At 42.0% G+C, this 27,748-nt stretch overlaps 1 protein-coding gene across 1 annotated transcript in view; it reads right to left on the bottom strand.

The window, feature by feature from the left end:
- Positions 1–630: 630 nt before the first annotated feature.
- Positions 631–27,748, bottom strand: part of MTDH (metadherin) — a 41,888-nt gene continuing 14,770 nt past the window's right edge. Inside the window, exons 2-13 of the mRNA XM_040354752.1 lie at positions 26,028–26,129; positions 24,131–24,215; positions 19,300–19,446; positions 18,483–18,698; positions 18,197–18,286; positions 14,964–15,062; positions 12,224–12,348; positions 10,869–10,988; positions 7,305–7,415; positions 5,744–5,800; positions 4,599–4,752; positions 631–3,364 (exon numbers count right to left, since the gene is read on the bottom strand). Coding sequence (XP_040210686.1) covers positions 3,294–3,364; positions 4,599–4,752; positions 5,744–5,800; positions 7,305–7,415; positions 10,869–10,988; positions 12,224–12,348; positions 14,964–15,062; positions 18,197–18,286; positions 18,483–18,698; positions 19,300–19,446; positions 24,131–24,215; positions 26,028–26,129 — 1,377 coding nt within the window. The 3' untranslated portion in view covers positions 631–3,293. The remainder of the gene's footprint in view (positions 3,365–4,598; positions 4,753–5,743; positions 5,801–7,304; positions 7,416–10,868; positions 10,989–12,223; positions 12,349–14,963; positions 15,063–18,196; positions 18,287–18,482; positions 18,699–19,299; positions 19,447–24,130; positions 24,216–26,027; positions 26,130–27,748) is intronic.

The raw sequence follows: 27,748 nt of genomic DNA, 5'->3' as shown, positions 1-27,748 counted from the left end.
ATGGCTAGCCCCCCCCCCCCCCTTCAGTCCACCATGATTGCTGCTGCCAGACTCATCCACCTTACAAACCGCTTAGCGTTTGCTACCCCTCTCTGTCATCACTTCATTGGCTGCTACTCACCCAACAAATTCAATTCAAAATACCAACTTCTTACAAAAGGCATACACAACTCTGTCCCCAGCTACATCACCAACCTAGTCGTTCATCCCAGGACCTCCTGCTCTCTAGTTCCTTCGTAATCTCCTCCCATGCTCGCCTCCAGGCCTCTCCAATCCTATGGAATGCCCTACCCCAATCAGTCCGACTATCTCCTAATTTGTCCACATTTAGGTGATCCTGAAAACCTCTCTCAGAGAAGCCTATCCCACCTCCACCTAACAACTGTATTTCCACCATCTCCATCAGCCCATTTCCCAGTTATTACCTTTTGTATCACTTGTTCCCCCTCTTAGAATGTAAGCTCTAAGGAGCAGGGTCCTCCGATTTCTCTGGTATTGAATTATATTGTAACTGACTGTGCTGTCTGCCCTCATGCTGTAAAGCGCTGCACAAACTGTTGGCGCTATATAAAACCTGTATAAGAATTTAAAAAAATTCCCTGTTGCCAGAATGAATCTGTGGACACATGCTTAATTTGCAAGATTTATTTAAACAAAATCAACTTAGAAATATCACTGAATTAAACAAAAAAAAAATAATTCTGAACATGTAAAAACGTACTTGTCATGTTCTTGAAAATCTCTATTTTTTGTTTTAATACATCTGTGTAAAAATTAGTATTTAAATCAGGAAATCTCCCCCACCACCCCCCAAAAAAATACAGCGGACTTGTACCCGGCAAACAACGAACACTGGCATTCGATAGGTATAAACTCACATTAAACCCATCAAGCCTCTGGTAGATCTGTAAACAGTACTGATTAATACTCAGGGGCAATAAACACTGGAGTTGCTTCCTCATAATAACCAGATGCCTTTTATTTCTAGTGCAAGTTAGAAATTAAAAGCAATTTTTTTTTTTATTACCATGATCTTTAACTCCAGTTAATAGTCAGTCTCCACCTTGTGATTGTTGGGTTCGTCCTAGAAAATGGCAGCTCACATTGTTCTTTGGCGAAGGCTCAACGTTAAAGCGATCTTGTTGCCACCTAAAGTTAAATGCAGCCAACCATGTAAAAAGTTGGATTATACTCATTCCAGCTTGTAGTGCATTAAATTTGTACTCTTGATGAGCTCTGGGCGCTGCTGCTATCGGACACTTCTCAGGTCCCAGGCACAGTTAAAAAAAAAAAAAAAAAAAAAAAAAAACACTAGGAGCCCCAAATACTATTTTTCATCTTTACTGCAGAGTGGGCAGGGTCTTTACAGGTAGTCACATCGCTGCCTGGGCAACGTAGACACTTTCATTGGTGAGGCTCTGACTTGATAGGACTACAGAGATGAAGGGCAGCAAGACAGGCCAGAGGCACGCCCAGACTGCATTGCTGGTTCACTTGTCTTCACCCTCTAATAGAGGCACTGTGGAGGGTTACATGATGGCTTAAGAGGAAATAAAAAAAAGGGGGGGGGGGGGGGGGGGAATATAAACCTTGCTTGGAAATATTGACCTTCCTTTACAGGGCAGCCATGATTTTATTGTTGCCAGTGGTGACAGGGTCACTTTAAAAAGGGCTTATTTTACCCATCCCCACTCAATATTTTAATGGGTACATTTTTTAGGTCCAGAATATCACCAAAAAAATATTGACGGACCTTAAAAAGAGGAAGGTTCGATTTTGAAAAAAAAAAAAAGGGACTAGTTTTAGGCCGCTGATCAGTACCACTGGTTATACCTGTTACAGAGCATGTTATATCCTATCATCAGGTACAGTAAAGAGACAAACAATATCACATGGCTTTTTTTTGTCCACACCTTTTCCTAGATTGATGCAGATTTTTCAAAGAACATTTGGTAAGGCTATTTACAAAGTCTGACTTACCATGCAGAAGAAGGAATAGATACAAAGTTAACTAAGTTTAATAAAATGAAATAACATTGCCTGCAAATGGTAATAAAACCACACGCTATTTTTTTTTTTTAAATCAACATAGTCTGAAGCTGGCAATACTTCTTACAACTACAGATGTATTTTTTATTATAAAAACACTAACTTCGGTCACAAAGTCTAAATACTAGAGTTTAAGGCAGGGAAAAAAAAGGATTCCTGATTATTGAAGGTCTCAACATCAATTAAAGCTGTCTGAAGCCACCATGACCATCCAAAAAAAAAAAAAAAAAAAAACAGTATAATTCACGTTAACAATTAAAAATGGCTGCATAATCAACTTTTTAGGGCCAAGTCCAGGAGGATTTGTGACCGATGGCCCTCACATGAAACACAACTGGTTTAGCCACACTACGGCTAGAGTGCAAGTATTAAAAATTCATTAGGAACATAACACAGTATAAGAAGTGACAAACAAATCACATAATGCCACGCCTTAAAGAGTACCTGTCGCACACAGGTCAGAAACAGCCATATGTGTGTTGCACCAAGTCAGCCAATCAAATCGGTCATCTACCTTGTCTATAGGCTATGATCCCCCCCGATTACTACATCCATCCACAAAACAGCTGCCCCCTGCAAAGGCGACAAGGATTCTTTTCTTTAAAAAAATACATCCTAAATACAAAAATGGAGGACAATGCTAGTGGAGCAGTCATCCTGATGTAAATGACAATGATTCGTACATTCACCAGTTCACAATCCATTCTTCTGATCAGTGCTTGAAGGTTCACACAAACATTACATGACTCTCTCGCACTGCACATGATGGGGTAATGCGCTGTGCTACTGTATAACAATAGCCTGTGATATTAAAATGACACAAGAAGATAAAAAGATGTTTCCACGATGAGATAGCAGAAATGTTACGTCACAAAAAAAATCACCCAGCTTGTTCATCTCAGAGGCCAGGTGGGGCACAAAATGAATGTAAACAGATCACTGTTTTGTAAAATCAGGAATTAAAGTCTTGTGTTTCAGTATATCAAATGAACGTTCTCAGTTGGCAAATGCGGGATATTCAGTGTTTTTTTCTTTTTTTGCTGCTCCACGTTCTTGATCTTGTGTGTGTGAACCTAGATTTCCTTGTGTTCTTTCACCTGTCTTTAGGGAGGTCACGTTGACAGTAGTTGCTTTAAAAATGCAGAATTCAATTTATAAAATTCTGTACAAGTTCACAAATTATTGCATAAACAGCATCACCTTCAAGAGCGTCTGAACAGGTGTTCTCCAGTAATGAAAGAGCATCACGTTTCTCTTCTGGCCTTTTTCTTCTTTTTCACTTGCTTAGGGGATTCCCAGCTCTCGTCAGACTTTGCTGAAAACACACATTTTAGTTTCGTTAGAAACAAATCATTTCAAAACGTCGCTGTCTCTTTCACAGACATGGTTTCAAAATCAAAAAGAAACAAGCTGTGTTATATGAAGCTTCTCAAGGGATAGGGACTGCACTGAATGCTGCCAGATAGGATTTGAGAGGGAGAGATGATTTGGACCAGTGCACAAAGCAAGGTCAATAAAGACAAGTTTGGGGCGGAGGAACTTGAATGGCCTGCACAGTCCTGACCTCAACCCAACACATTTGGGATTAATTAGAGCGGAGACTGAGCCAAGCCTTCTCGTCCAACATCAGTGCCTGACCTCACAAATAAACTTCTGGAAGAATGGTCAAACATTACCATAGACACACTCCTAGACCTTTTAGACAACCTTCCCAGAAGAGTTGAAGCCGTTATAGCTGAAAAGTGTGAGCCAATTCAATAAATGAACCCTACGGACTAAGACGCCATTAAAGTTCATGTGCGTGTAAAGGCAGGTGTCCCAATACTTTTAGTAATATAACACACACAGATATAGATTATATACAAATAATCTCTCTCTCTCCCTCTATATATCCACACACTTTAAATACTGCGGGCCCTGTTCCCGCCAGTCACAGGATTTTGACAGCAGTGGGAGTCCAGTGCGGAGGGAGAGAGAAGTGTCGGACTGCGACAGGGCTCTGGTAAGGGGGGCAGCTGCACCCAAAAGGATTTTTTTTAAGAACCACTTTAATATCTACATTTTGGCTTCCTTGGATTCTCCTTTCCCACCTCATCAGTGTATGTATGCATGCATGCATGTATGTATAGACACACACACACACACACACACACACACACACGTATTACAAATTTTATTTAGGCCCAGTCATTTCACTGGGGGTCTCTGCAACTCAGAAAGATCACGATTGGTGGGATGCGACAGGACGACACTGTGCATGGTTTCCTGAATGCACCGCAGTACCTTTGCCATCTGATACATAAAAAGGAGTGGGTCATATTGGGGAAGAAGGATGTTCAGCACCATTAAACCTATCGGCCAGGAAATGAGGTGGGCTCTGACTTGCTGCAGCTTCTAATGTACACTGTGAAACTCAAGTGTGCAGTGACTGGAGTGTAAGGCTGGAGTTCATCTTCAGGTCACTTTAATCTAGAACACTACCAAGTGCACAGCTAAACTCATCAAACTAGTTCCCATTTATCAACATTACCTATCCACAGCAATATTACCTTGCAATGGTGGGGGAACAATGTTCTGCTTGGTAGCGACTGTGCTGGCCTCTTGCGGCTGCTGCACTACAGGTGGGCTCTTCTCAGAAATGTTATGTGCAGTAGATATTGAAGACTCAGTTAACACTGTATTCACATGCTTCTCCTTCAAAGTCTGTACAGAATACAAGAGAGACAGACCACCGTTATACATGATAAAAATCTGCAGGAAAATTTTCAAACAAATACTATAATTTATAAAAACATCTTTCCCCTATTGAACGTAACCAATTTGTAGTTCTGATCCATACATCTGAAAGAGGAAGAGAAAACAACAGATTGCCAACACAAATGAAGTCCACAGAAGTGTAAGTGAAGGAGGCTGGCAGGGAAAAGTGTTAACCCACAGAAGATTTTTCCCTTTAGGCCCCTTTCACACGTGTGCGACTTGTCCTGCGATTTGGGACTGCAAAGTCACATGACAAGTCGTAACCCATGATTTCCAATGAGTTCTATTCAAATCTGTGCGACATCAAAGTATTCCTTGTACTACTTTGGTAAACTTGAGGTCTATGGACTTCAACTTGCATCAAAGTCGGACCAAAGTCATGAAAATTCTCACATGACAGAATACAACTTGGGAAGTGACGCAATGTGTTGTAATGTATTTTTTCATTTTCGAACATGCAAGTTCTTGATTTACTACATTTTATTTACAGACGAAAACTGTACGGATTAAAAGGAAAATCATTTGCTCCACTATAACCTGAGAATTTTTCATGCTGGTCCCTTTGGATAGTGTTGGATGAACTGTCGGGATCGGCTCTTGAAAGCTGTGTAACAATCAGATTATCGTACGATCGCGATTTAGGTAATCCGATTTTCTCATCATGTGTACTAGGCATTACACAAGTGTTGGATTCCTGATTCCTTGTGGTTTCATCTGCTGGCTACTATGTCCCTGCCATCTCCTGCAGTGACACAGAGGCCAGAAGTAGGAACCACCGAGTGTAGCAAAAGGACCCAACATGAAAAGGAATAACAGCTCCCCTATATGTTAGCAGCAGGAGAAATTTCCAGATTCTTCTCTGCAACAGTTTGTTAGCATTTATGATTTTATTTTATCCTTGTCCTCCCTTAAGCTTAGGAAGCCAAGCTATACCTACCTTAACGCTGGGTTCACACTTTTGCGGTGTGTTCGGTATAGCTGCAGACTTGATAACCTGGGAGGGAGAGGGGGAGAAGTGCAGTGAGCATTGAGAGAAATCCTGTTAAACTGAACACATCTGTGAATCAGACAATGAAGATAATATAAATTCGCACCTGAGCCGCACCACCTAGAAAACGCACACATGTGAACCAGCCTAATTAAAAACAATGTATTTTATAATGTTATGCGAATTGGATGCAGTGTAAGCCGCAACCAATTCGCATAGGTGTGAACGGGGCCTAAATCTTGGACATTGTAGCATGTAATGACATGTATGACCAGGTTTTCCAACGACACTTCTGCTTTAACTTCCAGCAGGTGAGAAAACGACTTTACATATGCAGGTTAAAAGCTGCCAATAATATTAATATGGCACTTTAGTCAGAAAATTAAGTCCTGCTAGATCACTTCAGGCTGGCCCTATGAGCCATGTAAAACATAAAAAATACACGTCTATACTGTTTAAAGTTCAGGATTACACCGTCTCACGCTGCTCTGCACATGTGATCATTTAGGACAGCCATTTGATGGGTGACAGTTTGGTTGGGGACACAAGCAAATGTGTCAGTTGGGCTACTTTCACACTGGGATGCTTTTCAGGCGCTATACCGCTAAAAATATCATCTGCAAAGCGACCTGAATGAGCCGCGGCTTTCACACTGGAGCGGTGCACTGGCAGGACGCTCAAAAAAGTCCTGCCAACCACATCTTGGAGGCACTGTAGGGGCGGTGAAAGCACCCCTGCCCATTGAAATCAATGGACAGCGCCTCCAAGCCAACAAAGCTCTGCTGCAGCCGCTAGTGGGGGTTAAAAGCACTCTGCTAGCGGCCGAAAAGCAATGCAAAAACGGCGCCCACGGCGCCCCAGTGTGAAACTAGCCTTAGCAATCCCGGCATTACAGATCAGTGCCCTAATTACTGTAAAGCGCCAATCAGTGCTGCCTTTTAGTGTCCACCAGTGCTGCCCATTAGCGCACATCATTGGAGAAAAATTTACTGAGAGAAACCAAGAATAATTTTCCCCCCAGGTTTTTTTTTTCCTTTAGTTTATAAAAAAAAAAAAAAAAAAAAAAAAAAAAACAGCAGTGGTTAAATACCACCAAAAGAAAGCTCTTTGTGTGAAGACAATTATGAAATTCGGGCCAGTTTTGCATATCTGTGCAAAAATGGCCCGAGCAGGAAGGGGGTGAAAGTGCCATGTATTGGTGGTTAAAGAGAAAACAATCTTGAAGAATGGATCTCTTAAATCTCATCTCTGGCATAATATCTTGTCCCAGCATGTTATTTATGCCTATTAAAATGTAAAAAAAAACACGAACGCTGATGTGATCAGGCATGGGCGCCTTCCTGCTCAGGGTGCTGCCAATTAGCTGAACCCCCTTGTAAAGTAACAGATCTGAGGTGGATGTGGCCCTCAGCGTCTTGGCACAATGCAGCTCCAATGAAAGCAACCCAGTGCAGAGAGTGCCCACTCACATGAACAACAATATCAAAGCCTTCACCAAGTATGAATTTACCTCTTTCAGTTCATTACTTTTTCCAATGATTGATGGGATAATTAAAGAAGGTGGAGAAGGGGTAGAATCCTCTTTATAATCATCCAAGGCTTCCCTTGTGCCTTCTGTTTCCTGAAAGATTAAAGTGTAATGAGTTCAGCAAGCCTAGCTAAGACCGGTAAACACAGAGGGCCGGTTGTCATGGAAACCACCTCAGCCCACCAGCATGCACCGAATATAATGGAAGAAAGTACCGAAATACCAAGTTTTATAATAACCATAAGAGAGGAAAATGAACTGGAACACACTACCAACAGGTTCTACATTACATGCGTTTGCTTTTTGCACATAGCACATTCTGCCAGTGCCCGGGTGCTGACATGCCACATGGTCATTGAATCCTGTGTAAACTATGATCCATCGGGTCCCCCCCCCCCCCCCCCCCCAAATGTTTCCCACACTAAACATCAAGCTTAAAGCAAATTCAAAACTTCCCTGGCAGTGAGGATTTTCCAACACTACCAAGGTTCTCTCTTGTCTAGGGTACCATTGAAGCATTATATTGCTTAGCTTTTCCCTTATTCCCTTGGCAGCCGGCGCTTCGCTCTACTCTCCAATGCTGTGGGTTATGGGCAGGCCCTCGCCATCCTTACTTACATTGTACAACTGCTGCAAGGAGCCCTACTGCAAGGGTAGTTTTGTCATTTTCCCTAGCACTTGGCCTTAAAGTATAACTAAAAGGCAAAAAAAAAGTTTTGGAAAGAGCACAGAAAGATTTGAACACTTCTCAGCTTTTTGTTGCCGTTTGTGCCCCACCATTAAAAGGGGTTGTAAAAGGTACAATTTTTTTTCCCTAATTTGCTTCCTTTAACTTAGCGCAGTCCTCCTTCACTTACCTCATCCTTCCATTTTGCTTTTAAATGTCCTTATTTCTTCTGAGAAATCCTCACTTCCTGTTCTTCTCTCTGTAACTCCACACAGTAATGCAAGGCTTTCTCCCTGGTGTGGAGTGTCATGCTCGCCCCCTCCCTTGGACTACAGGAGAGTCAGGACGCCCACACACAGCTCCTTTATCTGCAACGTAGAAAGCATCCTGACTCTCCAGTAGTCCAAGGGAGGAGACAAGCACGACACTCCACACCAGGGAGAAAGCCTTGCATTACTGTGTGGAGTTACAGACAGAAGAACAGGAAGTGAGGATTTCTCAGAAGAAATAAGGACATTTAAAAGCAAAATGGAAGGATGAGGTAAGTGAAGGAGGACTGCACTAAGGAAAAGGAAGCTATTTAGGGGGGGGGGGGGGGAATTGTACCTTTACAACCCCTTTAAGGAGATTCACCATATGTGTTTCGTTTACCATTATTATTGAAATAAAAAAAGAAAATCCCAAATTTTGGTTTGTCCCCAGAAAAGGAGGGAAAATCTTCCAATGGGGACACTAGTTCTGGTGACTCTTAATTTTCATGGATTTGCTCTCACTTGCTGATTGGCTATGGTTCAGGAAGTGAAGGGAAATCTTTGCAATGGGACAGAGGGAGGTTATAACTCTCCCTTACTTTACCTAAAATGGGGAAGAAAAAAAAGTGTTGCCTATACTTCTACTTTAACATACATTAGCAGGATGCATGGCGCCTCTACTATTGGAGAGTTAACCACCACTACTTTGTAGTCAATCTGTAGACTATCATTTCCCCCTATAGAATGCTTCATGCTGAGGAAACATTAATAAACTGCTACCTCTCAAACTGGGATTGGGCTGTGATCTGATGCACACAAGTAGTGAGCCTTCATCCCTAATTCCACATATACAAAACAAAATTGGTCCACGGGACTTTAACCACTTGCTGACCAGCCACAGTACATATACTGCGGCAGGTCAGCTCTATTGCACGAAACATACCTGTACGTAATTTCGTTCAAAAAACAGCAGGGGCACGTTCACGCAATGATTGGCCAGAGGGGAAGCCAACCAGCGTCTGCCGGCCACCCATGATCCACAGAGAGGCAGAACGGTAATATACCTATGTAAACAAGGCAGATCACCATTCTGACAGGGAAGAACACAGATCTTTTGTTTCTGCCACGCACGAACACGGATCTGAGTTCACCCAGTCAGACCATCCCCCACACAGCAAGGACCTAGGGACACACGTCACCCTTTGATTGCCCCTGGTGTTAATCCCTTCCATGCCAGTGTCATTGGTACAGTAACAGTGCATTTTTTAGCACTGTAATAATGCCACTGGTCACCAAAAAAAGTGTCACTTGTGTCCAATTTGTCCGCCGCAATCCCACTAAAAAAAGTCGCTGATCGCCACAATCACTAGGAAAAAGGCATAATTTTTTTTTAGACGCGATAACTTTTGCACAAACCAATATATGCTTATTGGGACGACTTACCAAAAATATGTAGCAAAATACATATTGGCCTAAATTGATGAAGTAACGTGCCTCAAAGTCCAGTGGGCCAAAGAATTGTGTTGAGCATTTCCCGCTCATACTGGCTGTAAGTGGTAGCTCAGCCGATGCCGACAATTGGTCATGTGATCACCAAGTTAGCTATGCCCCCCAGGGACGACCATTACTGACTGAGCTCAGAGGAAGTGGGTTAAATGATGGTGGCCATAAAACACAGAAAACAAGTGACACCTAGTGGTAGAAAGGAATTATTGTGACAGAAAGCTCTACATCAGGGGTGCACAACCTTTTGGTCGGGCTGATAAAAAGGGCCCAAGACTGCTTTCACACTGATGTGCTGCGGTTTACCCACACTGCGGGTGCATCGTACTGCACCTGTGTCTATCCTGCGGGTTAGCTGAACTTTGCTATAGACTCCGCCTGTGGCAAAATCCGGCGCTGTAGAGGAAGCATCGGCTTATGGGGCTCTGCTCCGTGGCCACTTTCTTCCTCTACCACCGGCTTCATTCACAACACTGATGCTGTGGTATGGCACGTTGACAACCTGCGACCTGGGCTTACCAAACCGCCATTCCAGAGCAAGAGGTTGCGGGCCACATCAGAGGGCTCCGCGGGCCAATAGTTGGCCACCCCTGCTCTAGATTGACAGTGATTTGCTGTTAATAGGCTTTCAAATTTTACCTGGAATTCTGCTTTAATGTCATTTGAAAATACCATTGTAAAACTTGAAAACCCCCATAATAAATGGGATGATTCACAGAATACAATTTCACACTTACAGCAACTCTTTAACATGATCACAGGTGAAGGCGGGGAAAAAGGTGCATTTACCCCCCCCTTTTTTTTTTACTATAAGGAATCGCTTTCTTCCCCATTACTAATGCATGTCTTACTACTATGTGACCCCAGTCATGTGTCATGGCTGCAGCAGTTTATCACCAGAGGCATACCTTGAATGTAGAATACACGGAGCATGCATTAGCAGGCAGAATACAACAAAAAAAAAGGGGGGGGGCAGAAAACTTTGATTTAAGATTCAAGAACATTTATTGAACATTTCCAACTTTAAAGAATTATTTAAAATTTTAAAAAATTTAATTGGTGGGTTTAGTTTTGTCTAAACAGTTTAACTTTTCCGGCTGCATCTAGGATTCCTGCAGCAAATACCTGGGTAGGAGAGCCAGACTCGTCTCCCTGCTTCTTCTTCTTTTTCTTCTTCTTCTTAGTTTTGCTGCTGGCAGATGTTTGGCCAGTATTTTCATCTTTCTCTTTTTCATCATCAGAAACCTGAAACAGAAACAAGCTGCTAAAGTCTCTGAAACTAAAAAGGAAATGCAACAGTAAAATACATTTCTAATCAATATGTGGCCTGTTTATCTGTCCAATGATTTGTAAAATACATACACTCTGATGATCCACTCACTTCTACCATATGGCTGATCACCACAAGGGGATAGAGGCAGGGACTTTGTGACATTGCCCCTGCCTCAAGCTTGCGCTACAACCTTCAACTCACAGTGAACATTTACAAAAAAACTTGTACAGTGACACTAAAAGGGCTCATTAACACCAAACACCACGTTCTAAAATATGCTGGTGTCCGTTGTGTACAAGAGACGAGGGGAGGTGACTTGCACGTTATAATGCAAGGCCGTTTATCCAATTTTTTTTTACTTAATTGAAAATCTCAAACATTCATGGGAAAACATTTATAAAATTAAAATCGCAGTACTGTACCCCGTGTGCCATGAGGCAAGTTTTGTGGTGCTCTGGAAATATACACCTTGTTTGTATTTTGTATCCAATGCAACCTAACGTATGAAAATCAGCACAAGGGACATCACTTGCTCTGAGAGGAGTCCCTTCAGCTTCCGTGTCCATTTCGCCACAATCCTCCTCCTACAATGCCTTGCCCCCACCTCTGCTGCAGTAAACGTCTGCGGCAGGGTTTAAAAAGAACTGAAAGGAGCCGTCATTTGCATTCATCAAGAGTGCCGGACTAAAGCCTCGTACACACGATCGTATTTTCCGCAGGCGAAGTGTAGGACTTTTGTCTGAAGGGCGTTGGCCATAAACTTGTCTTGCAAACAAAACGGCAAAGAATTGTCTTCCAACAAACACTAAACATGGTTTTTCAGCTCTTTAGCGCCACCCTTTGGGCAACTTATGCTAATGTTGTCTTATGGTTAGCATTGCTTCTGAGCATGCGTGTTTGTACTTTGGATTTTTTCCCCACTAAACTTGTGTACAAACGATCGGAAAATCCAACAAGACACATTTGTTGTCGGAAAATTTTAAAGCATGCTATCCCACTTTTTTATTGATAGGTTTTTGGTAACTTTAGGCATTAAGGCAGCATTGTGGTGTGAACAGGGCACAGAGAAAACAATTGTTTTCTCTGTGGCCTAGCAATAAACTTGCATTAATCTGTACATCCAATAATGCGATATATGTAAACCATACCAATCGTTTCTCCTACACACTGAGCCAAACAGTCTGGGTGAAGCTGTGATAAAATTTACCTTTGGAACTTCTTGCTCAGTTTCTTCGATTTGCGGTGGGGTCACTGGTTCCTCTTCTCCGTAATTCCCCCATTCCTCTGCCGGTGCATTCCAGTCAGAACTAGGGTCACCTGAACTTGGACCATCTATTAAAACGCACAGCAAGTTATATTATGATAAAAGCACCCTCATCAAAGCAAAATTAAGCCTAGGTTCACACCTGTAATGGTGCAAATTCAGCTGAACTCACACTATTTAATTCCTGCATGCCAGTCCAGATTTCGGTGGCGATTTTAGAGACATCTGTGTGGGTTTCTGCACAGATGTCAATGGAAATCACAGCCCGAAATTGCAAAAAAGTAGTACAGAAACTACTTTTTGAAATTAGTGCAGCATCACACCAATTAGGATGGTGCCATTGCCGGCAATTGCCTGCGATTTGACATATCAAATGCACCAATGTGAACCAGGGCTTAAACAAGAATAAGGTATACTGTATGTAAATTTGAATGATTTATAGACCCTTTATTATCCAACAGCTAAAACAAACATTACTTGAGTTGCCAGCAGGCCCTACACAGTGAGAAAAATGTACTGTTAAAAAAAACGGATAAAAAAAAAAAAAAAACACACCACAGCCTTCAAATTTTTCCATAGCCTTCTGAGCGCTAATTTGCAGCTATTCCCTAGGAGATGCAGTGTTCAGACACTGATGAATATGCTAAACAGAGCTGAAATTCTTGCACTTTTGAGAACAGCAAATAAAAAAAACAAGAATACGAAGAGAACCTGCAATGATAGCAACTTTGGGCTATCATTGCAGACTTTTTAGAAAAGCTGTATGATCTGGTGTTATCTTTTGTATTACTGTTCCTCAAGGTTGCAATAAAAGGCAAATCGTATGCCAAACGTGTCTTATTGGGGGGAGACTTCCCTTCACTTCTTGTCCCATAGCCATCATTGGAGTTGTCACCAGAACTAGTGTCTCCATTGAAAGATTTCCCCTCTATTACTGTTTTAGGGATTTTCTTTCACATTTACTTTGCGGAAAACTAAAAAATAGCAATAAAATCCATGACAGGTACTCTAATCCCTCTTTACTCTATCCAACACTAAAGAAAGTTTTGCGTTAGGTACACGAATACTTAAAAAAAAAAAGCAGAACCTCGTTAAAGTGGTCGTAAACCTCAGATATGACATATAAACAAAGCATATCCCTCTATAGTATGTACTTGTCTCAGTCCAGAGCCCTTGGTGTCATTTCTGTCTGCTGCCTCGTTCCTCTGCCATCAGCATGAGTCACTTCTGACAAGTTATCCTGACACCAAGAGAAAAAAGGTGATGGGAAACTCTAGCACAAGGCCTGTGATCGACAGCCTCAGCTCTGTACTTGTGGCAAGGGGGGTGAGTCTTCCCTCCAATTAGCTGTCAGATATCTCCCCAGATATCTCCTCAGTTTCCACCTCCCATTTTCCAACAGCTTAGACAAGCTTTATAAAATTCTAAAAGTGAAAGGGTTAAGGTGTGCTGCACTTTATAAGCGCAGAGGTAGCAGGCTAATGCACACCCCTGAAGAAGTCCTATAGGACAAAATGCATAGGGTTCTATAGCTGCTACCTTTACTGCGCCTTTTTTATCAGTGATCACCTCTTTGTAATTTTCGCTGGAATTTTACATTTTAAACGTCTTGTTCAATTTTTTGTTTTCTGTACGTTTTTAATAAATCCCCCTTGGTTCATTTTTAATCTATGCCATGTGGAGGTTCTTTTTTCTCGTTCCTTTTCATGTTATGCCTTAAAACCCTGGAGGGATATCATTGCCCTTGCTGTCTACACATCTGAGCTGCTGGGAGCCAGTGATTGCGTCTTGAGCCGCTGGGAGCCAGTGACCGCTTTCTGGAGTATCCATATACATCCGTGAACAGATAGGAGAAATGTCCTGATTGCACAACTGTCCATCACACGAAGTGCCTGTGTCATCACTACTCTTACCTTCGCTTGTTTGACCCATTCCCGAGGGGTTCTGGGTCCTCATTATACGGTAAGAGTACCCATCTTATAGCCATTTGATTCAGCTCTGTACATACATCCTTCCTTATCAGGATTCTCTATTACACCATGCTTCATCCCCCTGAGAAGATTGGTTATTTCTACCTTGGGGGTCCATATAAATGGTCTCCAATTTTGAACTATTGTTTGATGCATGCTAGTCCTTATATTTTGGGTTTTTTCTTGATTTATCAGATATGCTATAATTGATTTTACAGCCATATTTGTTATATATCTATTCACGTGAAGAATTTTTGCACTTCATCACTTTAATATTCATTTTTGGAATATCATTATACCCTGGTCATTCGGGTTATCATCCATTTATTAGCGCAGCACACCTTAACCCTTTCACTTCACATATTTTCTCTATGTTTTGTGCTAGCAGCTGCCCTGTTCTCATTTAGCAGCGCGGTATTTTACCCCCTTCTCTCACATACTTTATAAAATTCTAGACTAGAAGCAGATGAAAAGACGACTGCAGATAAACAGGTAAAACTCATGTAGGAGGATTTGTTTTATCTCTGTGTATCACCTGAGGCCTGTCACTTCACTGGGTATATGTAAGGGTTTACATACACTTTAAGTAATTTTAAAACAGCACAAATGATTTCACATCGTTTTTCAGGCTACATTGAGTGCAGACAACAGGCAGGCAGCAATTATTCCTGAAGGCTTTCATGTAAATAAGGAACAATAAAGTTCATACATACTTAGACCAGACCACTCATCATCGATGTTGGGCTCAGTTGGTGTGGCCTCCCACTGACTGTCAGATGCACTGGGCTGAGCAACTGGATCACCAACAGAAGCTGAAAAATAAAAGGAGAATTCACCACTGTCAGATAAGCAAATATAATGTAAAAAATAACCTGTCTTTTGTAATTTAGTTCAACATACAGCTACTTCTGGTCTCGTTTATTAGAATTCGGACCCGAGAACAGTTGCATTCAAACTCATTTCCCAGCAGACATTTTTAGCGCACGTTTAAAATTGGACTGGCTGCTATGACAATCATCTTCAGCAACCAATGAAAACTGACCAACGACTGGAATGGCAAACATGCCATAGCTTACTGAACAAGACAAGATGCACAGAGGGCTTGCCAACACCGTGTGCTGCATATTTCTGCACACCAACACACATGTAAGGAGTGAACAAAGCACATAGAAAACGACCGTCATCTACATGCCCTGCTCACATCATACATGTGATGGTATGCAGGAAAAAAAAAAAAAAAAAAACACACGCAGCTCAATGGACATGGTGTGGACAAGTCTTGAAATAAGGACATCACATACAAGTCTTGCAGCGATTCAACAGCTAAATGAGTCATTTTGGATACAGATAGTCTTTGGCTTGAATTCACATTGGCCATTCACTTGACAACTGTGGAAACCAATCAGTTTAAAAGGTTTCCAAAACAAATGTGTTTAAGCTTAGCAGCTGTAGATGTGGCTGCATTCATCTTCCAGAATAAACCCCCCCCCCCCCTCTTTATTTTCACATGGTGATCCTGCCAGAAAAAAAAAAAAGACAGGGTGTCCTAGGATGACAACACGCATTTGCACATGGTATCCATCAAGGAGCAATATTGTAACCATAGGAAAAAACAAAGTGCTTTAGGACTAAGTAACCCCTTGGCTTGTTCGAGAAAATGTGGGGGATAGGGGGATTCTGCAGTACAAAGATAGTTGGGAACAATGTAACCAATAACAGTGCAGACGAGGGAGAAAGGAGGAAGTTATCAGCTCACAAGATTTTTTTTTTTTTTTAAGCAGGATCCACTGGTATGTTTTACACCTATTGAACATTTATCACAAAAACACTTTAGTTTAGTGGTATATTGTGCAGACCAAAAGGGAACAAGTTCGTTCATGGTTGCATTTTACATGCACCTTAATTGCATGAAACTGAACAGTCTACAGCAATCTGCCACCTGGGGGTTTCATGTGACCAAATTGTTTAAGGGTAGATATAGATGACAAAATAACCTCTGCAGTTCCAGTCAAAAGGCAACATCAATTTCCACCACAATTACATGGTTCCTTGAAACAAACACTTAAAACAGCAGGTGGTGGTTTTCTATGGTTGAAAGACTACTGAAGCCTTCCAAAATGGCCACAATACTATGCAAATCACACAGCATTACAGTTCTGTGGTGTAGTCCATTTCATTAGCTAGGCTGTACTCGAGTAATCTTTCAGCACACACTGCCAGCTGTATATAGAGAATGTCAGCCAGGTAACTTTAAAGAGGAGCCCCAGTCTCCCCCAAAAAATGTCAAGTCAGTAGCTACCAATACTGTAGCTGCTGACTTAACATAAGGGCACTTACCTGTGCAGGGATTCAGCTATGTCCCCAATCAAACAGATTCTTCAATCAGCATCAGGTGCAGTCGCTGGCATCTTAGGTAAGGGAAACTGGCAGTGAAGCCTTTCCTTTGTGAATAGTCCTGCAGTCTTCTAGGATCTGTAATGTGTCCCAGAAGGCTGGGGGGGTTGAGGAAGATGCTGAACAATGCCAATGCAGACCTGTCAGTATTTCCGCTTGCTTGTACCGCATATGGGCAAGCCAATACACTGACAGCAAGAATCAACAAACTACCACAGAGCTCACAGCACCATGGTACTTACATGAGAACTACAAGCCGACAGCACAGAATAATGAATAATGAATAATGAAGATACCCGCTAGCTGTCAGAGAGGGGGTGAACTTATCCTTTAATTATTGTAAGTCTTTGGACTGTTGCATGGTCATGGCTTTCAGTTGCTCTCTCCCTCTGGAGAAAGCAGCACTTAAAAAATAAAAATCTATGCAGAGGCATAGATCACCCAGGAGATCTGACCCACTCTCCCCTTCAAAAAGTGCCAAATCTGCCAGTGGAGAAATGGGGAGGGGGGGGTGTATGCAAAAAAGCAGAGCTTCCCCTCTGGGTGAGGTACCACATCAATTACCAATATGTATGTCCACAATAAATTATAACAGACCCGTAGGTGCACACACACACACACCATATATACAGAGCAGTACAATAGAACAAAAATCAGGAAGTAAAGAAAAACAGAACAGGCTTTTGGTTGAATTCTGTGCAAATTATATGCAGGAGAGATGCCTTTCACTTTTTAATGTCTGGTGCTAATAATTTCACTTCCGCAAACCAGACTATGCGTCTTGGATATGCATAATTTGTGACAAATGCAACCCAGAGAGACAGCACAAAAAAAGGAGATGTTCAGCGATACATTTTTTGCTTCCACATTTTCTGAGAGTTTTCCTGTAACTCAAGGTATTTCCCTTTATTATTATTAACAGAGCTGCTCATGTGTATGCTCTTACACACATGGCAAAAGCCCAGCAATACAAAAATCAATGAAAAACATTGAATACACACATATTGAGGTACACGTACAAACACAATAGGGGAGATTTACTAAAACTGGTGCAGCTCTGCAAGGTAGCCAGTCAGCAACTATTGTCAAAGCTTTACTGAACAAGCCGATTGGTTACAATGCAGAGCTGCACCAGATTCTGTGTGCACCAGTTTTAGTAAGGCCCCTTTCACATTAGCGGACCGTTCGTCCGTTTATTACAAGTCCGCATCCGCTAACGTCCGCAACCATCCGCGTCCGTCAGGATCCGTTTTTTGGACGGAAGAAAACCCTATTTTTCTTCCGTCATGCGGAATGGATGAAGACGGACAGACGGTCCGTCTTAATCCGATTCACTAGGGGAGAGCGGAGGAAAGACAGGGCAGTCTCTGCACAGTGTGCGGGGACCGCCCTGTCCGCCGACAGCTCAGCGGGGATTACGGATGATCCCCGCTGAGCCGACTGACACACACACGGAGCCGACACAAAAACGGTCCGCTCCGTGTGAAAGAGGCCTAAATCTCCCCCATTAGGACTAAAAAGCTATCACCAGAGATTCTTAGTCACCACATACCAGACACAGAATTGTTTAATCCAATGGTAGAGAAAGGGGGTGGCCTCTGTTCTGATGAAGCGATCCTCGCTTCCACAGTTGTCCAGGGAGCTAAAATAGAGTCAAACAAAACATATAAATATCTATAAAGACATAACTTGCTAGAGACAAAGTTTAAGAAGTTACAGGAATTGGCAACAGATAATGGAATTCCCCAAATGTTCCTTACTGCAAATATAAAACAGGTCTACAGAAAGTGATGATACAAACAGTATACAGAGCAAATATGCATATTTCAGTGCAGTACCTATGCCAGGGAAGATCGAACGCTCACTCCATGGGGCACTCCAGTCCTTTCCATTAGAATCCACTGCATCCTGGTTCCATGTACAAGGCTCTGCTTTCTTCTTGCTAGCTGTAGTGGCTGGGGGAACCCACTTTTCCTCTATGACATGGGAGGGAATAATTTTTGTAGGCTTTTCATTCCAGCCACCTCCATTTACTGCAGACACCTCACTTGGGCCTAGGGATTTACAATGAAGATGAAATTAAAAGAAAAGATGCATATTAACCTGCATACTTTAGGTAAATAAAATAACTAGTACAGTTATAATACAATACCTTTTAGAGCGGAGTTCCCCATTAAAACCTTTATGAACACATGGCACAGGTTAAAGGATAAGTTTACCTTTTTACAAAAAAAAAAAAAAAAAAAATGCACTTTTTTTGCAGGAAATGTGCATTTCTTATTTTTTGTTGTAGCAGCCTTTAAAGCAACACATTGCCAATGCAGACCTGTCAGTATAGCTGCTTGCTCATACCACATATGGGAAAGCCAATACACTGACAGTAAGAATCAGTGAACTACCACAGAGCTCACAGCACCATGGTAGTTAATTGAGAACTACAAGCCGACAGCCACTAAGGCTATCGGGACTCGTAGTTTTCCATTGACAGAATAATGAAGATATCTGCTAGCTGTCAGAGAGGGGGGTGAACTTATCCTTTAATTATTCTAAGTCTTTGGACTGTTGCAGGGTCATGGTTTTCATTTGCTCTCTCCCTCTGGAGATGCAAGCACTCAAACAATAAGCCATGCAGATGAAAGATTTGTATGAACATACCCTTAGATTTTCTGAGGTTTGTTGATTGAGATGACACCATTGTGAAGGACTCAGTGACTGTAGTGTTCTCAGATATTTCGTCGGGTCCTTTGTCACGTTTGCGCTGCTGTCTCTTTTCTTTGTTGCTGATCTTAGTTTCCCAGTTTCCTAAACAAAAATAAAATATAATCCAATTGTTAGAGAGAACATATGGCCTTAAATGCACCATTTAAACAGAGTAATTAAGGGATCAGAGTGTAAAAAAAAAAAAAAATGCTCTTCCACTTCATGTTTTAGATTTCTGATCACCCCTCGGTATCTAAAGTGCAATTCCAGGGGCAAGGAAGTTCAGCCAATGAACTGCTCATACTAACCAACAAAAATAGAAACTGTTCTTAGAAGAATAGGAAAGGTTAATATAAAATGCCGCCTTCTGTCATTGCACAGCTACTGTAGTTGGTGAGAGACAATGCCAAAAATGGGGGGGGGGGGGGGTCAGCAGTGGAAGCCGGTGGGTAACATCACAAGTCTGAATTCAGCCTGTTGAGCCACTCAGTGACAAAGAAACTAGAGTTTTGTGATAACGCAACTAATTCGAAGAAGATTAAATCCAGTATTTACACCAAAATATTTTACAAACAGAATGCAGCATGTATATAAGCAGTGGGTGGGAAATGTTTAACACCTGGGACTGGGTTATATTAGCCTGCCCTTCTACAAAGTGATCCTTTACAGTTGGGGCACTAAACTACTTCTGTTTACATTTTCCACAATCCCTGCAGCCCCATCCACTGGCAGGCCGCTCAGGATTCCTCCTAACATTTGTTCTTGTTCATGCAAGCTTCCCCTACCTCCTCCACATGACACCATTTGGTAATAAAGACTGGTTGCGGAAGACAGAACTATCAAACTTCATCTTGAGTGCCAGGAGTCATACAATGACTGTGTCGGGATCAAACAAAGTAAACAAGAAGCTGCCATTGCTGACCTACTACATACACTATATTATGTGCCTGCCTGTCTCCACCTTCAATACTCCGTTTGGAACGTGTGCACAAGCAACAAATTCAGATGCGAGTACTTTTTCCAGGTCAGCGGGGGAAGTACTGAAACCGATGGATCATCCAAAGTGCCAGGCAACAAGCATTTTTAGGAGAGTTCTGCAATACCAACCAATATTTTTCTGTTAGTACAAGTTTCCCTACAAGGGGATGTAAGAAGAAAAATTCTAATCACTGCAGATTTCATTTAGGGTGGACCATGCAATGTACCAGCTCCTGCCTCCACTCCCCATCACTGCCTTCCTGTGACAGTGGGAGGGATATCCCCTCCCTGCACTCACTGTCAATTTAGAAACAGCAGGGCCGTGTGGGGCTCTGCCCACGCGTCCACGTCATTCACAGAGTTCTGTGAATGAACTACAAGTACCGTCGGTCACCGTGGCCAACGGTTTGTAGGTCTCATTTTACTGCCAAGGTGCTAGTGAGTGCCCTCTTAGCCGATTGATTCTTCTGGCAATTCAGTAACTACCTGTCTATAAGAAGGGATAGGTATACAATGTACTGAGAGTCTGCAGGATCCTGGCACTGCACCTTTGATGTGCTGATTGTGGGTGCAATGTTTTACAGGTTCCAGTGTAAGAAAATAAATAGTTTTACCTACAAAAAGATGTGCATTATTTTTTTATAAAAGGTGAACGTATCCTTAAAAATTATATTACCTCAATGCAAGGTTTTATATTTCTCTGCCCCGCCCCCTTCCCTGTGTGAAGGGGGAGTGGGGAAAAGAGATCCAGCACTGTGCATGGCTGCATCTGCTCTCCCTCTTCAGGAGTCATTGACTACTGCTGCTGTCAAAAGCAGTGAGGTGGAAGTGGATCCCCTCTGTGTGCGTCTATGGAGCACATGTGTGTTTGAAGCAAGCAGGCACCATGCCCCCCCCCCCTCCCCAAAAAAAAACAGCTGGCTATGGGGACACATGAAGAGGAGCCACCAAGATTTCCAGTGGGGGACCTGAGAAAAGGATCAGGGCAGCTCTGTGCAAGACCATTGCACAGAGCACGAGAGTATAAACATGTTGTTTTTTTTAATAAAAAAAAGTAAAATATAATGGGACTTTAGTAACACTGAGGCAATGTATTAGAAGTTTTCAGAAACCATACTTTGTCTCAAAGCTACATGCAGCTGTCCGCACCCTCTCCAAACTTTTGGGGTAGAAGTGGCACTGGGGAAAAGATGTCTTGCCAAACTCTGGACTCAAGCAAAGGTGAGCTTTGTATATATACTGGAAGGTCCTTACGGTATAAGGAAATACTTTTTATCTAAAAATGCATGGACAACACAAAAAGCCTAATTTTCTATTGTGGCAGTACAGACGCAGAAGAAAATAAATAAAGGGGGGGGGGGGGGGCGCGTCGGGTAGTATTTTACTGTGCTATAGTGAGCATTAGGTACATGTCAGGGCTGATCTGTAAATATTGATGTGTAGCCAGGCGGTGCCACCGCTTCACATTTGAGGTTTACATCTCCCCTTAAAGTGGAAGTAAACCCATTCATAAAAACAGTTTAATTTCCGTCACGTGCCGAAATGTAACGCTCCGATTGGTTGTGCTTTTAACCAAACTGTCAAACCATCCAATGGCTGGTGTCATAACAATCACATGTGCAGCATCATGGCAGTTGTAGATTAAAGAGAGGCAAAGATGGCAGCTTCCTTGGCTGAAAACGATAGGAGGGTTCAACTTACACTTTAAATGAGTCATTCATGAAGCAATGCATGCCCAGAATAACCTGAGCTGAGGCTGAATGACTGTGCATGGGTCCATAGCAGAGAATACTGCTGTGTTCAGATCCATACAAGTTAAAGATCTGTATGCAACAAACCGTACACTTGTGCGCAAGAGCCCTTATCCTAGGCTGAAACTGCCAATTAAAGGAGGCAGTTGTATGCTCAAAAGCATCAGCTCGTTAGTTATAACAAGCCCAATTACCAGTGACTGTAACAGCTGTGCCAATACAGGTAAACTCACTGTGGACCCGACTTCTAAATAAAAAAAACACAACTTTTTACTGAAACCACTTCCCCTAAGAGACCAAAGAGCATTGGTAACTTGGCTCCTGAGATTTCTCCAGCACTGCTGTATGAAAACATAGGAACTCAAAGGATCACTAAACCATTACAAAACTATGTGCCGATGCAGCCAGTGGCAGCACATGTGGCCCCCTTCATTTACTGACAAATTATATTTTATTACACACACACCACTGGCCACTTATTAGTTACACCTTGCTAGTACCGGGTTGGAGCCCTTTGTGCCTTCAGAACTGCCCATATTCTTCATGGCATAGATTCAACAAGGTGTGACATTCCTCAGAGAATTCGGTCCATAGTGACATGATGGCATCACGCAGTTGCTGCAGATTTGTCGGCTGCACATCCATGATACTAATCTCCCTTTCCACCACATCCCAAAGTGCTCTATTGGATGAGATCTGGTGACTGTGGAGGCCATTGGAGTACAGTGACCTCATTGTCATGTTCAATAAACCAGAGGTGAGATGATTGGAGCTTTGTGACGTGGTGCATTATCCTGCTGGAAGGAGCCATCTGAAGCAATACTCAGGCTGCAGCAATACTCAGGTAGGCTGCAGCATTTAAATGGTGCTCAATTGGTACTAAGGGCCCAAAGTGTGCCAAGAAAATATCCCCCACACCACCAGCCTGAACCATTGATACAAGCCAGGATGGATCCATGCTTTCATGTTTACACCAAATTCTGACCTACCATCCAGGCAACGTTTATCTAATTTTCTGTTGTCCAATTTTGGCGAGACTGTGAGAATTGTAACTTCAGTTTCCTGTTCTTAGCCGACAGGAGTGGCACCCAGTATGGTCTTCTGCTGCTATAGCCCATCTGTATCAAGGTTCGAGGCATTGTGTCGTTGAGCTAGTATTCTGCATACCTTAGTTGTAACAAGTGGTTATTTGAGTTTCTGTTGTCTATCATCTGGTACCATTCTGCCCATTCTCCTCAGAGCATGGCATTTTCTTCCAATCAACTGACGCTCACTATTTTCTCTTTTTCAGACCGTTCTCTGTAAACCCGAGAGATGGTTGTGTGTGGAAATCCCAGTAGATCAACAGTTTTTGAAATACACAGACCAGCCTGTCTGGCACCAACAACCATGCCATGTTCAAAGTCACTTAAACTCCCTTTCTTCTTGATTCTGATCCTCGGTATGAACTTCAGCAAGTTGTCTTCACCAAGTCTAAATGCCATGTGAACGGCTGATTGGCAATTTGCATTATCAAGTAATTGAACAGGTATACCCAATAAAGTGACCAGTGACTGTATATACATACACACACACACACACACACACACACACGGGGGTCTTCAAAAAGTTTCCTCACTTTTTTATATATAATCGATTCATCTACACACATACTACATTCATACGCAGCAATTCAAAATATATATATATATATATATATATATATATATATATATATATATATATATATATATATATATATATATATATATATATATATATATATATATATATATATATATATATATATATAAATAACACTAAGAAATCCAACCCAAGTTGATTATGCCAGCGCTACTGGATTTCTTAGTTGTCAGAAATAGATTTTTGCTTCCATTCCCCATAATCAGAGCCAGAAAAAAAAAAAAAAAAGGGTAGGGGAATGCTTTCTTCCAGGCATCTCTTCAGCATTTGCTCCTGCGCAAACAAATTAGCATTACAGGACATTTTGGGTAATTGTTTCAATATCTAGATAATACTTATTCAAGTGACAGAAATAAGAGAGTAGAATCGTTTACCTTCCTCTGCTTCCTTTTTATCCTGGTTGGGCGACTGCTGAGTTTGTTTTAGATCAGCCTTTGGTTTCTTTTTATTCTTCTTCACCTAATAAAATAAAGTGAGGACCTTCAATAACCATGTACGCATCCAATAGAAAGCCATTGTTTACCATTTGTGTACGCAGTCACCAAGTTCCATTCCAATAGCTGTTTCATGGCCCGTACACATGATCAGAAAATACCGCTTTCAGAGCGATCGTACGATAATCTGATCATTAGTACACAGCTTTCGAGATCCGATCACAATTTATGCGAAATTACCCAATGGGACAAACACGTTCATCTTTCTCGTATGATACCAGGTCGTAAGATTTTAGTTTCATCAGTACAGTTGTAGTTCAAAAATACAATACAAATACACAACACATTACATCACTTCTGAATTTTTATTCTGTCTTACGAGAATTTTCATAACTTTAGTAAACTCTTCATTATCGATATGAGACTAGCATGCAAAAAAAAAAAGAAAAAAAAGAAGAAGACTATCGTACATTTAATAATCTCATTGTTTGTACCAGGCATTAGGCCGGCTTCACACCTATGCATGATATTTATGTACGCTAATCTGTGTGGTGCATTGTCGCTCTTTTCAACTAGCACCCCAACACAAAATACAGCAAGGGCTGACAAAACTACATTGCAGTGCTTTGCAACACACACACCTAATTGCATTTAAAGTTTGCTGCAGTCCAGGTCTCTTACATTGTGTTGTATTGGGAGTACATTTAGAATTCATGGACTGACGTAAAGTGTTACTAAACCCACAACAGTAAAATCAGTCTGTATATGCAGTAAAGCATGCATGGCATACTCACTGTGAAACCTAAAAAGTTAATCCTCTGCATTGTGTATAAAGGTTGTTTGATCGTGTCTCTCTGATCCCTCTCTTTTTTCCAATGTCTCCAAAAAATAATGTAATATTTACAGAGCCAGGGGACAGGCTGCACATGCTCAGTTTGGTATGTATTGCTAGAGAGTTGTTTTTTTCTTGAGAGGGTGCATGTGATCAGCACAGGACCAATCAGCACTGTCCAGAGGGTCAGGGGAGAATGAAAACTCCCCCCTACAAGCTTTACTAGGAACTGCTATATCCTGCTGATGAGACAAGGAATTTAGCACTTTATATTTACTAAAATAATTGTATTTCCATGCTCTGTGTACTGTAGGAGACCAGATATAGTGAATGAAGGTTCAAGGTTTAGCAACACTTTAACAGAAGGCTGAGCTGTGAAAGGGTCCTTAGACTGCGTAATATTTTTAAATTAATATTTCTGAATATATTAAAAATTTATATTTCTGAATATATTAAATTAATTTGCACACACAAATGTTTATGCACATTACTATCAAATGTTTATTGCCAACATCCTAAAGGCAACCTGTGCTTCACCCAACAGTTTTTTTTAAATGCCCCCCCCCCCCCCCCCCCTGCTAATTTTATCCAGCTGTATAAGCTCCTGTTTAGCCTTAGAGCTTACAGGCAGCCATTGCTCCCCCACACCAGAAGCACCAATTATTAGTCTGTGAGCCAGCTGAAAGATTAGAGGTGACAGGCTTTACAATGATGCAGCATAGGTTCACTGTAAATCAGAAAATTGCATTCCACATCCCTATAACAGTTAAGCCTTTGAAAATCAGTCATTAAACCCTTCCTCATTTAGTGCCAAGTCTGCTACAAATGGGCATGCAAATAAATGGTAATTTTATTTACAAAACAGCACAGCGGGCTGCAGCAAGTGTATCAAGGGGACTGAACTGCTCATTAAAATACTTAAAAGGAATGTGTTTGTATTCTGAAATATTTAGCGCACATTTTGTTTTACCCAAATAAATATGTAACACTTGTGCAGAAAGTCACCTTTTCATTCTTCTTGTCAGCGTCAAGTGGCTGCTTTGGACTTTCTTTTTTGACTGGAACAATCACCTCTTCCTCAGCAAGCTCTACTGGGCGACCGTTAGGCTGCAAGAAGAAAATGATGAAAGACTAATTAAAAAAGCTAAAAAAAAAATTAATAAAAATTATACCGGTAAGTCAAGACTTAAAGCGGTGGTTCCCCCTAAAACTAATTTCTAACAATAGATTCGTAAGACCCGTTACACTGCGGGTAGGCTGGCTTTTTTTTTTTTTTTTCCGTACATACCTCGATCTCCCCGTCTCGTCCCTAGGCGGTGGGCGGAACTAGTTGATTGACGTTCCTCGGAGGGGCGCGTACGTGACGTCACGACTTTCCGAAAGAAGCCGAACGTCGCTGTGCATGCGCTGTATAGAGTCGGCTCTATACGGCGCATGCGCAGCGACGTTCGGCTTCTTTCGGAAAGTCGTGACGTCACGTACGCGCCCCTCCGAGGAACGTCAATCAACTAGGAACGCCCACCGACAAGGAACGAGACGGGGAGATATCGGTATGTACTTAAAAAAAAAAAAAAAAAAAAAAAGCCAGCCTACCCGCAGTGTAACGGGTCTTACGAATCTATTGTTAGCAATGTGTTTTAGGGGGAACCACCCCTTTAAATTTGCAAAACAAAATGGAAAGTGCAACCCAAGTTTTTGGCAATAAACCAAGACAAAAAAAAAAAAGCCACCAAAACCCTAAAAATACTTTAGATTTCTACTCTGCTGTTGCCAATTTTGCTCGTTACATGGACAGCCTTTTTTCCTGCCTATTGCATGGATTGGGCCTCCTGTACACCGGGAGTGTAGACCAAAGTACATGAGGTTCTGGTGTTTAGGTGCGGGTGGAAGGTACAGGCGCACAATCTAACCCTATTCCTTGCATTCTGTAAAAGTCTATGAGAGGCTGTCACCTGCTGTGTCTGGATGGTCCACAGATCAGTACTTGCATTTAGAGCAATAATCACCCAAAGATGAATGCCCAGATGCAAGCTATCTGCATCCCAAGCCTTTGTCTCTGGGTGCAAACTGCCCCAAGTGCAAGTACCGCTTGGTGCACCATTATGCCCCCTCAGCTTCGATAAACTCCAGGCACAGCCATTGGCATACTGTATAGTGCTATTCACACACACACACACCACAATACATACCGTTGACAGGGATTAAATAAGAACAAGTATAGCAGCAGTCCAATTGGACTCCATTGGTCTGGTTTCAATTAATTTATAGTCCTAGTTGGTAGAGCACCTAGTTTTTAGGCAACACAAGAAGAAAGGGCTTTGCTATGTGAAAGAAATCAGTGTGGGACCTGTAATGAAAAGTCATATAAACCGATTCCTCCCAGTCTGAATAGATATTTCAAACCGTTGACAGTACTTGATTGAGTTGCTAAACATGAAACTGATTATTGAAACACTGGTACACAGAGGTAACACTCGGGACAATCTCCTCTCCCTTTGCATTCAGGGCAGGGTAGACTGTCCAATCAGCAGGGAGAGCTGTTGGAGGGATCCCCCCCCCCCACAGCTAATCTACATACACATACCATAATACCAAAGGATGACAGACGCAATAGAAAAAATGGAATACAGCCACACCCCAGACGACCCAACACAGAGCACACCATAGTATGAGAAGATTGTGTGTGTGCATGCACACAACATTCCAGTGTGGTTGTTCAGAGAGTC

This window comes from Rana temporaria, chromosome 5 (assembly GCF_905171775.1).
Source record: "Rana temporaria chromosome 5, aRanTem1.1, whole genome shotgun sequence".
In the NCBI taxonomy this organism is placed as follows: domain Eukaryota; kingdom Metazoa; phylum Chordata; class Amphibia; order Anura; family Ranidae; genus Rana; species Rana temporaria.
This window is presented reverse-complemented; position numbering and strand designations above follow the sequence as displayed.